The sequence below is a fragment of the Triturus cristatus genome, chromosome 5_2 (genome assembly GCF_964204655.1).
Source record: "Triturus cristatus chromosome 5_2, aTriCri1.1, whole genome shotgun sequence".
NCBI lineage: Eukaryota > Metazoa > Chordata > Amphibia > Caudata > Salamandridae > Triturus > Triturus cristatus.
The window spans coordinates 423,883,381-423,896,773 of NC_140588.1; the positions used below are offsets into that span (position 1 = coordinate 423,883,381).

The 13,393-nt window shown below is 38.7% G+C and overlaps 1 protein-coding gene across 3 annotated transcripts in view; it reads left to right on the forward strand.

The window, feature by feature from the left end:
* The window catches only part of FYCO1 (FYVE and coiled-coil domain autophagy adaptor 1), a 785,579-nt gene that overhangs the window by 252,961 nt on the left and 519,225 nt on the right, over positions 1 to 13,393 (forward strand). For all 3 annotated transcript variants that reach the window (XM_085607344.1, XM_085607346.1, XM_085607347.1), the window contains exons 6-7: positions 1,466 to 1,609; positions 2,615 to 2,708. In XM_085607344.1, coding sequence (XP_085463470.1) covers positions 1,466 to 1,609; positions 2,615 to 2,708 — 238 coding nt within the window. The remainder of the gene's footprint in view (positions 1 to 1,465; positions 1,610 to 2,614; positions 2,709 to 13,393) is intronic.

Sequence of the window (13,393 nt, forward strand, 5' to 3'; positions counted from 1 at the left end):
GGTATTGAAGTCATGGCAATATGCACAGCGTATTACACATGTATTTGGAAAGGAAAAGATAAATATAAATTATATCAGCACGTTATTAAAAATATTTGCACCCAATGGGGACTTTTGCAAAGGTACATTTGGTTGTTAAGGTACGTTTATGTCCAATTTAATGTATCTTACTTAAAAATTCAACAAAAAATTCCTGGCAAGAAAAACCCCATTTATGGTTATGATTATCAACGCCTCAAGTGCTGAGATCTCCACCCACTCAAGAGGTGGGATTCAGTGTGTTCCTATGGGTTTAAGGCGTGATTAGCCATTGAAGTTTTTGAACGTCCGCAAATAAGTGCATTTGTGGACATTCACAAACCCCTCACATTTCCATTTCTAGCCTTGAATATGTCAGATTTTACTCTAGCAAAGGACTGTCATATATACCTTCCTAAGGTTGACAGAGAAATGAATCACCCTCAAATCTAGTGTGGGTATGTGAAAGGTAATTCTCCTTGGGTAAATATATTTCCCAGCACGGCAAAAAATCATAAAAATGTGTATTTGTACAAGGGATTCCGTTCCCCCTGTGCAGACTTCTCCGCCATAGGCACCTCCATACAGAGGCAATCGTATCGTGAAAATCACGTGTTTTGCCATGGAATCTGCATGGAAATCTAGGCTGAATGCAACATTGCTTTTCCTGCAGAATCTAACGTGAATTTGTGAACAGCACAAAGTAATAAAACCACAATTGGACATAGATTTAAATATTAAGTTTGTTGTATCACTGTTTGTGAGTAGGCCCAATTTGTCTAGAGGATCAATAATGAACCATTTCAACCCTAATTAAGTCAGTGCTTGATGCAAGAGATTGCGCTCATGCATCTGCTGTGATGTTCTAGGATTTTTTAATGTTATGATTCAATTTAAAAGTTTAAAGATCCGTTGTATTGTGGTTCTGTTGTATGATAATATTGACTATATTGCCAGTTGGGAGCGAAAACCAGGGAAAGAGGCAAACCATAAACATCACAGACTGCCACTGGAAAGTTTGGAGTATTTAATTTCAGGAGAGAAGTGATAACCATGCCTCTTGGTATCAGAGGAACAAGATCTGACGTTTTATTTCTGAAATCTATAGCTTAAAAAGAATAAACTGATAATGATGAAATTCAGAAAGTCTTCCTATGTCTCTCAGAAACATTGGAAGACATATTGTGCCATGGGCAGCCCATGGATCAACAATAATAAGTCCAATTTATTGTCTATATTCCCCAGCAGCTCTTCCCATATGTAAACTGGGGTAGTTTGGGTGCTAAAGTAAGAGAATGAGCTGGGGCAATTTTTTAAAATACTTTTTAAATATATTTATTGCTTAAAAGACGTAGCCTCTGTGTAGGTTTCAGTCAAATTGTGTATATTACATTTAAATTTTATTGTAAGCATCTTTTACAGTTTGTATTTATTGTTTTCCTTTTAGTGATTGGTACTATGCCAGAAGTCCATTTCGGAAGCCAAAAATAAGCTCTGACATTATCAGTCACTTGTATGAGCTTACAGATGTCCAGTTCGATCTTGCATCAAGAGGATATGATTTGGATGCCTCGTGGCCCACATTTTCCAGGTACAATTTGTTTGAAACATCTCACATTCATGCTACTTTAGACTGTGCAATTCAGATTGTTTAATTCCTTTATTAAAGTGTGGCTTATTCATTTGACCAGTTACATTGTTCTGCATTGTTTTGCAACTTTGACCCTAACTATCCACTTGCATAGTTGCTTTTTCAAGTTGAAAATGTATGATATCTAATATTTTTGAAGCCTTTTCAAAGTTAAAAGATGTGCTTGAAAAACAGGAAATACAAAACAGTACATGTTGAAACTAAATGGACATTCCCAAAGCCCTTTCAGGAAGAGAAATATGCCCCATGTGGTCAACCAAGCAATCCAGCAAAATACTATAGTTATCCCTGACATTGACTAAAACCATAACTTCTTCTCCCCCCAAAAATGTTTCTTGTAGGTAATTCTCAGCAATGATTAACTGCAGTACGCACCTGCTCCGATGCAAGGAGATTTGTTAATTCTCGCCCACATATCTTTAATTCCCTTCTCCATCTGTTAGATTCTGATATCTGTCTTGCTCAAGGCTCGGAAGCAACGTCGCTGTGGCATGCATTACTGTATATGTATTTTATCAAAATAAATGACAACAATTAGTTATATAATATGTTTAATGTTTTTCTCTTTCTTTTCATCTTATACCTGATATCGTTGTTCCCTATTACATCAATGTGAAATGCACCATGTAAATAATAAATGATATATATATATATATGGTTGCAAAAAACATGTAGATGTAGGACTTTGCTCTTGTCCTCTAAATATTTTCTGGTCATGATACAAATTTTATCTCTTAGAATTCCACCTGTGCTGAGACTTTCACACTAAGCACTTCTCTCTAGTTCAGCAGACCAGAATTAGAGTTTGGCTCAACCTTTGATCCATAGCATTACTAAAAGGCACTGTATTCTACTGTTGTCAATTAGAGTAACTTTTTTCCAGTGAATTGCTGTTTTGAGTGGTGTATTTGTTGACTTGACATCACTCTTTCTCATGATTTTCAGGAAATCATTGGCCTCTCCTGGCTCTTCTGCAATGATGTGGAAACCACCAAGCCGCTGTTCAAGCATGAGCAGTTTAGTTGGCGGATACTTACAGGTATTGGCTGTAGTTGACGCTCACTAGTATTTCAGATGTCCATTTTAGCAGTGTCACTTGTTCAACTAAGTGTGTGCAGCTAACACTAAATAATGTGATGTGCACTATTTTTAATAAAACAATTATGTGCTGTGTCCTATTATTGTTAACACACAAGGAGTAGTGGAGGATTCAAGCAATGTGTTTGCCTCCATAGAAGACACACCACAACAAAGAAACACTGTGACCTATATACTGAGGGAGTAGGCACCTTTGTACCATTCCCTTTGCCTAGGTGCAGTTACCCTAGGTCAGCACTCTAACTCTGAGTGTTAAGTTATTGGGTGAGGTGGTCTCACCTATAGGTATATAGGTCACCATGTTTCTTTGTGGTGTTGTGTACTATCACATTGATGTTGCACTTAATACCTTCTAATACATTTCCAATGTATTTTAATATTTTGAAACATTTGAAACCCATTCGGCCTTTAACTCCTAGCAACCACATTTGTGTACTATTATAATATTTTTGGGCTTGACTTGACAGATTCAGAGCTTTTTAGGTCTCGCCTATGCAGCGCGCATGCGCTGCATAGGAGGACCATTTGCCGTTGCTCTGCTTTTTTTAGAAGCACATACTCGTGCTTGTGGCGGCATCCGCCTTGCAGGAGCGCGCAGCGGCGCACCACAAGCACGAGTATGTGCCTCTAAAAAGAGCAGGCTGCGCACGCACGCACGCCCCACTCTCTTGGCGTGGTGTCCTTGTTTGTTTAACCCACAACACTTTACCTCCGTGCGTCTCTTGTCTTTTACTGCTGACCCTTATCTTTCCCGTTTCTCTTACTATGTATCTCTCTGCCTCTGTCCTCCCTCTCTTCTACAGCATCTGTTCTCTGGCTTTTTGTTTCTATACCTCTGCATACGTTCCTCCCTCTTTCCGTATCCTGCCCTCAGTTTCCCTCCTAATCTCCGCATTCAATCACCCGTCTCCTTCTCTCCATAATAAGCCTCTGTTGCTTGCCTGATACTCTTTTTCGTTCCTTGTGGCACCACCCGTTCCCCCTCCATGTCTCTTTCCCTCCCTGTCAGCGTCTGTCTACACATTGGACTATCAAGTGGGTGTATAAACCTTGCATGTTGTGTTAGTATGTCGAATCTGAGTGTCCGACACTGGACAGATTCCGAAGTTCCCTGGAGCAAGTCTTGTAAAAACCTGTGCACGCAGAGATGGCGTACATTGTGATCCACACACCCTTTGCGCCCTGCTTGCTATACAGAGTGATCCAATCCACACAGGTACTGAATAGCCTTTGCACTAAATAAGTAGCCTAAGAGAAGGTTCTTGGCATGGGCATATTAGTTCAGAGAGTTTGTGAGTGTGTGTTATACACTTGTAAATCTAAACTGAGTGTCTATAACACTGCGAGTTCCTCACACTCTCTGCACAATAGTGAAATCCATGGACACGTGTGATGGAGACACACATGTTCTCCAATGAGCAATTCCAGACCCTTCTTGTCATTTGCAGACCCCTCCCCCCCATCCTCTCCCAGCTCTAGACCAGTAAATGAATGGCTAAGTCTATATTTAATCCCTAAAACAGACCATTCCACTGCAAAGTTCACCAACAGCTCTCTGGTACACAGAAGAACTTAAATCGTCCAAGCAGATTTGTAAAACACTTCAAAGAAAATTGAGAAAAAACTTACAATCCAAAAGGTCGGGCTGAATAAAGATGAACTATACCACTGCTACACACTTCTTTAAAGGATGAAAGCCGGCTATTTTTATGAGTGCATTTCAAACTCAAAAAATCCCACCAAAAAAGTATTCACAATTTATTTGAAAAATATGGTCTGTCCATGTTCTGGGGTTAATCATATTATACCTTCTTAAGAACTATGTAATTGTCTGATTTCTTTTACAAAAAAATCACTAGTTTAGATAACAACTTTTTGCAAATACACCTGGCAAACAGACAGAGAATCTAACTTTGGATCCTGGACCTTATTTGCACGAGTGACGATTGATCAGATGGCCAGCATCTCAGGATCCTTAACTTCTGCTTCTTCGTTGGATTTCTTTTCAGTACATCAATTGAGGAAAGTCATCAACACCTTTACTCCTTTTTTCGACTACTTTATGTATCTCCCCAATTTCCTCATTAATAGTACACCCTTACTGGAAAGCTGCTATAGTCACCCCGCTATGGGAAAATACCAATGATCGATCTCATCAATTTTGCCTTCTTCTTATCAATTTCCCTATTGCACTTACATGCAAAGTACAAAATAACAACAAGCATTGGCATAGCCAATAGGTCTCGCCTTTGGGACCTTATAAGTGTTTAGCCATGCAACAGTTGATGTTGTTGCACCAAGGATATTGTGCTGCATAACTAAATACTTATAAGGTCCCAAAGGCGAGACCTATTGGCTATGCAAATGCTTATTCTCTACTTTTCTAAACACCATACATACAGTAGGCTCCAGAGGAGTACTTTTCTCACACCTCATGATGTTGGATGTTTGGTGTATCACTGTGCCTTCTAGGAAGTGGCTCCATTACAATAGTTGAGTTAAACTATTTTTAGCATGTTGCAAGGATTATTTGGTGCACACAAAATGCTTTTTGGAAAGAAGGCTTAACCCTTAAAGCAAAACATTGCACATGTTAACCTTAAGTTCACCCGAGTTATTATATAGATACATATATAGATGTACTTTAGTAAATATTAGGTCTTATTTTTAAAGGAAATATTGTTGTATGAAAAAAGTAACATGGAAAGAAATACCTGATTTTTTTTTTTAAAGAAAAATGTGATAGGCATTATACAGAATTTACATAGTTTTCTTCATTTTACTTCAGGTCAGCATTTTTGCTTTTCTTTATTTTTATAAAATTGGCATTCTATAATAGCCCCTGTGCTCCTCTTTTCTGTGTCTACTCACAGCTAAGTCAGGTACTCCTGTTACAATTCCTCAATTTGAGCTTAATCAGTTCAATTCAAATATTTTCTTTATTTGTTTGCTACCTTTCCCTTTTTTCACACTGCATCACAGAGACCAGAACTTCCCAAGTTAACATAGGTTCATATTTAGAGCTCGGCGGACGTGGTACTCCACCTCAAACACATAAGAGTACCCTGTCTCCCGAACCCTCAGTATGCCTGCCTTGTATGTCTTTCTACACTCTTGATTGATTTAAAGTTCAATAAATACAATGCATTCCTCACTTTCCTCAAGATCATATGCGCTCAGCAACATCAGCCTGACAGCAGTGCAATTCTAAGTGGGCGCATGAAGACCACAAGGAGACCTAATAGCAGATTTCATGTAAATCTTTATGACCGAGAATCAGTCTTTCTAAGCACATGCATTTCTAGGACTCTTTAAAGGATTTGACATGGTTAAAGCCAAACTTTCATTTTATCATAGAATTAAATGGAGGAGGCTTCAGGGAGTGTGCGGCAAGCAATCTGCTCACATAGTCGCTAAATATAACATATATATAATTAACTTATACTTATTATATAAATATAAACTATAATTGCTAGTTGTTAGAAATGGGGTCTGTAGTTGGCAAAGGTATGCAACTTCCAAATCAGGACCCTTGCTTCTTAGTCAGTATCATTAGATAACCCCTGTTCACCCCCTTGGTAGCATGGCATGAGCAGACAGGCTTATCCAAAGGCAATGTTTAAAGTATTTGCAACCAGACAAACAATAACACAGTGAAAAAACTACAAATGAACACCACACCAGTTTAGGAAATTAAGGATCTGTATCTAAACCAAATAAGACCAAAACAACAAAAATCCAACATACACAATTCGAAATATGATTTTTAAAAGGTTTCAAGCAGCTCCTGGCAGGTCAGAACTCCCAGCAGCGAAGTTCAAGGAAGCTTGTGGTAAAGCCTTTGTGTCACTGAGACTTCAGAATAGGAGGCAAGCACACACAGGCCCTTGGAGATTCTTCACAAGCAGGTTCACAGCAATGTTCCAGTCTTTGCCCTCTCCTTGGCAGAAGCAGCAACTGTATGCCAACCCAGCAAAGCAACACATAGTAAAAGGGTAGTACTCCTCCTCACAGCTCTTCAGCTCTTCTCCTTGGCAGAGGTTTCTCATGATTCCAGAAGTAATCTAAAGTTCTGGGATTTCAGGTCTAATATTTATACCCCATTTTCTCTTTGTAGTCCTAGTTGCAAGAATCTCTGAGCTCAGTAAAAAACAGTTCTGACCTCACTGGTCCAGCTTCACTACAGGAGGTGGAGACAGTATTGTGCAGAGCAGACACAGTCTATTCAGGTGCTAGTGAAATCTCCTTCCACTACTCTAAATGCATAAAGGTCTATTCAGCCTGGCTATGAGTCACCCAGGAACGACAGGACACACCTCAACGCCCCACCCCCCGTGACAGCCTAGAGTGAATGCACATCCCCAGCTCCTGTCACTCCAAAACTAGACAGTTAATACACAAACAGGCAGAGGCACTCCAGATGCTTAAACAAGAAAATGCTCACTTTCTAAAAGTAGCATTTCAAAAACCCAATTTCAAAACCACCTTCACCCAAAAATGTGCTATTAAATTCTGAGTTCAGAGAGCCTAAACTCCAAACCTCTGGCTGTTCCCAATTGAAAGTTACACATGTAAAATATTACAGTGCAGCTCCAATGATAGCCAATGGGACAGTCAGCCTTTCAACAGTGAAAAATGATATACATAGTATTTCACTATCAGGACATGTAAAACACACCTTTGGCCTACCTAAGAAAAGGGAAGGTTAGGTCCTGGCAAGTGGGTGCACGTGTCAGGTCGACATGGCAGTCTAACACTATGTGCACAGACACTGCAGTGGCAGGTCTGAAACACATTTACAGGGCTAATCAGATGGGTGGCACAACCAGAACTGCAAGCCCACCAGTAGCATTTGATTTACAGGCCCTTGCCATATACAGTGCACTTTACTAGGGACTTACCTGTAACTCAGATATGCCAGTCATGGAGAACCAATCATAATCCCAATTTACACAGGTAGTACTTGCACTTTGACACTGATCAGCAGTGGCAAAGTGCCCAAAGCATCTAAGCCAGCAAAAACAAAATCAAGTAGACAGTCAAAAATGCAGGAGGTGGAGTCAAAAAGTCAGGGGAAACAAGCCAAGGATGCCAAGTCTAACACTAGTTAATCAAATACTAATAATTTAATTTCTGTTATCTATAAATTAACATGACTGTTAAATTATCCTTAGCATTGAGTGGTGAATTTCAGAACACTTTGACGTATTACTTTTTTATTCTATCTAATTGGGTCCGCAGTTGAAGTTTCCTGTATGATAACAAATTAGCTCTGAAGCTCAACCCACTAGTAAACTACTTTTCCCTTATTAGATTTTCCACTGTCACAGGGGGGTATGTGGAAACTGGACTGTTTTCAAATATATTTGAGATATATTTTCTCAAAACATTTCAAAACTTTCAGTGATGGCTTCATTTTTCCATCCAGTGGCACCTTTCTTTTAACTATTGAATTTGTTTATGCCACATGTCTGATAATTGTTTAAGCACCTTTAATTATTTTATTATTTTTTACTCTAAAGCTTTCTCACTTTGGAGTGTTAATACTGATGTCATAGCTAAAGAATATAGATGATTGAAGGAAGTGACACAGTATAGGGCCCTTTTGCATTTTATATTTAAGCTTTTTTTTTAAAGAAAATCTCAGGGTAAAAACATGTTAAAATTAGATTTTCAACACCCACACCCATGACATACTTAATGCTGGCAAAAGATAAAGGCACGTGTATGTTCAAAACACTTGTATTTAGTTTGAATAACTCCCTGGGGACCACATACCCGTACATTTGAAAATAGTAGTGAAGAGATAGTAATTACTGCCCCTTTGGGGCTAACCTTTTGATGTGCTCTCATCATGAAACTTTGTCAGTCATCTCACAATGTTCACTGTTTTCCGGTTTTGTGATTTTCATGGAAAAAGGGTGATAAACAAACGATAAAAAGTTGATTAATTTTTTTGCTAGTTAGCATAGCACTTGGCTATAGAATAACATTATGGCTTTCGTCCACAAACCTGATCAACGGGTAAAAAGAAAAACAGCTGATGAGGGTGCTCTTTTGAGGATAACATAGTGGAAGTAAAGGAGGGTTCTTCTAGTCCTTATCAGACCATTCTGTTTCCATATCTTCCCAATCTTAAGTGGCTTTCCTGCTCTTTTTCTGCTGTTTCAGAACGCTGAAATCAATCTCTTTTTGCTACTAGGAGCTCAGCTCCATATAAAAAGCCGAAGAATTGATCCCTCTGTCCCTTTGAGATTAACTAGGATCAAACAGAACCTTACGAAATAGGGTGTTAAGCACCAAAGCCCTCTAGTGATTTGGACATGTTCCCAATAAGCCTTGGAATAAAAAGCTAAACCTTCCTGGTGTCAAAGGACTCACATAATTAATTTACTAAATACATGACCCTCAGAGATCGCATCGTGCCCAAAGATGCAAAGTAGAAATCTCAGTCAACGCTGAAAAATCCATCAGAAGGCAGAAATTTCAAACTCCAGAGGAGCTTGGCACTTACACTTAAATCACCTTTTCCTACAATTTATTTTATCTGTGATAACTCCTGAATATTGACAAAAAGTAGGAGCTTCTATCTTCAAATGATTTATTTGAAGAATGAACTGAGTTGCATACAATTATATTTTGACACTCCTTCCCTATTTGTGGTGGATTTGGCAGAAACACCCTCATATTGAATGTATTAAATTGGGATATTTCTGTTTTGGAGCACCACTGGGAAAATAACTTTATTGTGGAGAAACAAAAAAAAGCAAATGCAAAAGCACACTTGCTTCTGTTTGTGGATCTTTAATCATACACCTCTTTATAATGGCGGGATTGTCAATTTTAATCATTTAAGTACTCTTGGAAATCTACTACTGTTGTAGATTTCTTTGACTACTCATTGGAGTCTCAAATGTATTAATTTATTTAAAGCTTGGTATGGTACCACATGTCATCTTAGTCACTTCAGGGAATTGGAAGAAAACTTTAAACATGAACATTAAATGGAATGGCATGTATACAGGGATTAGAGTCCAGCCAGTTAAGAGAATTGCTCCTACAACCAAATTACTGAATGAAGACTCACATCAACTTGCTGGACTTCATCGATGTTCGTTAGTGAGCCTTGTCTCATATTAATCTGTTAATGACCAGAGCAGATTCTGTCTATTTTAGGAGTCTGAAACTTAATTGAAAGTTGTAGGTTTTTTTGTTTTCCTATGTTGCAAATTTCTGAATATCCAGCATATCATAAACATTCTGTAGGATTACATATCAAGGAACATATATGCTTAGCTGTGTGACAGTGAATAGGATTTATTTTCTTACAACAATAATTAGCCCTTGGTTTGTCACATTCAAAAAGTCAAAAGGGGGGGGGGGGGGGGCGGTTGCGCTTGCCTAAAATATGACCTTTGTAAAAAAAAAAGGTTTGTTTGCTCCAAACCAATTTCGTAAGGCATGCATGCAGCCATTTAGTTAGAATTTAAACGGTTTTTGAAAATGCCCAAATCCAAAAACAGTTTTGCAATACCCAATGCTTTAAAACATTGTGGGGGTGTCACAAAAAATCTAAAACTATACTCCGATAGGCTTTTGCCTACATTTGTAGTAAATTCCGGATTTTTGGGGAATTCACTGACGTTCTCCTAGAAAGCTGCAAATGTTTTAGATTGAAGGAGTATTCACATCCATATATAGTTCCATTTGGAAAATTTTACAGATGTACATTTACGGATACATTACACGAAAATGCATTTAAGTGTTACAATGCATTTTTTGTTCTCTGTGTGGTAAAAGTAATTTCCCAGTACCAAAACCACTTATTCTACAGCTGACCAATTTTGGGAATGCTCCTTCTCACACCGCGACTCCACTCTGATATGAACTTACTTTTGAATACTCAATAAGTCACACATTTGTGAGTGTTCGTCTATTTTGGTAGGTATCCTGCACATGTAAGCCCTGTATCCCATATGAGCAAACCCCTTTGCAAGATTAAATTCATGTTTTTGTGATACTAAACCTTGAGTTTGTAGTTGAAATTATTGTATTTGTGCTCCTAAAAACAACCTGAATGAAAGGCTAAATATTTCATTTTTTTCCAGCAAACCCAGTTCTTGAGTTTAATTACACTATTGGGTTGGAGGGAGAAATGGTTCCCAATATACAGATGGGCTTCTGTGGATCTGCTGAGAGCCCAGCTTTTACGGCTCCATGGAAATTAATGGGATTAAAGAGGAGAAGATTTTATAGACACTGCTGCGAGTTATCAATGACGTGTGAACACACGTCCACATCTTTCTCTTTTCAGTCCCCAGTTTTTAGGTCTCGCCTGACCCAGCGCATGCGCTGGTCTGGCTAGACTTATTGTGAGGGCTCAAAAAAGTGCTACCACTGTAGCATAGAGACACAGTGTCTGTGCGCGGGCGCGCGCGCGCCTCACTTTCGCAGCCGCACGGCCGCTTTGATGTTTGATCGCGATTGCGATCACTTTCGCGGCCCCACGACCGCTTTGATGTTCTCCGTGAGCCAGTTTTTTTTTCTCCTGTTTATTACTTCTATGTAGTAATGGTGGCACCCGTGCGCGGCCATTACTACAGAGCAGTAATAAACAGAAACAAGCATTGGCATAGCCAATAGGTCTCGCTTTTGGGACCTTATAAGTATTTAGTTATGCAACTGTTGCATGGCTAAACACTTATAAGGTGCCAAAAGCGAGACCTATTGGCTATGCCAATGCTTCTTACACTCTGTGGGATGGTAGGCTTCCTTTTGTTTTCATACAAGAGAATCATTTTTACTTTCATGAGTAATGCTTTGATAACCAAGATGTGAGATATCAGGTTTTCAAGATTTGTAGGCTACAATGCAAATCTAATGGAGCTGTAATTACATCGCACTGTTACTAAAAGTTGGGAAAGACTCAAAGGGCTAACTGATTTCTGGTTTAGCAGAATCTACCACTGACATGCTAGCCTGCCCACTTAAAAACCCATTTGAAGCTTTTACTAAAAAGAGAGAAACTGTGCTATAAATGGTATAGGAAGTATTAGTGGAGTTCTTCTAACCTCCATATTTAATCTCTACTGCAAAGATCGTGAAAGACCATCTCCTGAAACGACTTCAAGGGATACTTGGGTATTTTTCTCAGGCTGTCTTTGAGTCTTGTCTCCTGAGCAGAAGATGAGTGAATCTAAGTTCTCCTGAAACAGAGAAGCATAATGCTCATTTAGAAAATCTGGTTTACTTCAATGATTATTCAAAAAACTTCAAAGTCTTGTTTTCTAGTTTGAAGACCCACTATAATTATTCTGAAGTGGGCAGGGTTTGCTAAAATTAGCTCTAAATGTTTAACATTTGTACAAGAAAGTTTGCATCATCACCAAAGAGAAATATTGCATATTAAGGTAGGTGACTGATTCCACCTTAGCTTCACCCGGTGTATGAGGTTGGTGCTCTTCTGATCTTTAGTGAATGCTTGAAAGAAGGTTCTCAGGCTTCTGTCTGTGATATTAAATAACAGTTAATCCAAGGGCTACTTTTCTCAAATTTCCATTCTTGATTTATTTGTTTGATATTTTGCCTAGAAAATGTTTTGAACTTTCTTTCTTCAGCAGTGTGGTCCGATTGGTTTTGAAGCTACCATCCCAAGGGGATTTCTCTGGAGTTTTGCCATGCAAGGTGACCCAAAGACATGCTTAGGAAAAGTGATTTTACTTTCCTGAATCCGCCTATTTGTAACAGGGTCAGGGCTTATTCCCTGCACCCATCTATAATGTAATCTGTCTGCCCTGAGCCGTCATAATCTCCTACACCAAAACTGTGTGAGTAATTAAACATGTGAAATGTGTATACCTTTTTGATTAAAATACAGTTCAAAAACAGGGTGGTAAATAAGGGCAGATAACCCTTGACCAGTTGACAGAAACAGTTAGGAGGTGTGAAGTAGTTGCAGTATATTCTCTCAAAGACCATCTTTTTTCTGGGGCCTTGATGATCTCTCTATTATCCATGTTGTACTGTTAATCCCCTGGGATATTAGCGATTTTGTGTGCATGAATAATAGAGGTTTGTTCTCAACGCAATCTGCCACCTGAAGTAATGAGACATAACGTTTCTAGTGAGAGTTCCCTGATTTAAATACAACTCCCACAGCTTTAGATGGCATCACATTGTGGCAACATAAGGTATGTGTCACCTTAATAACTAAGCATTGGTGCAGGGGTTCCTTAAACACAATCACCATTTTTCCTTTATCTAATTTAAGAGAGCTCACTGTTCATTCTACAAGCCTTGGAAGAAGATGAGAAGAAAATTATTATTTTTTTTATAAGAAAATATGCTATTTCATCCAGATCACTTTTTCAGTTCCTGCGGGACTTCACTTTTTTCTCTGACTAGAATAGCTAACCACTTAATTTGACTCCCAAGAAAAGTGAAGTCCTTAGTCTGCTGGTGTTTTAAAAACTTGCTGTTTGTTCAAAAGTGTGATGTGATTGCACAACAGCTATGCCGTAGTAAACTGAGCTTGTCAAATGAAGTGCCTTATTTTGGGCTGGTTGCCAAAAAGATATGAATGTACCTTCCACTTGTTATTTGGACTCTCACCTCCTTAAAAGGTCA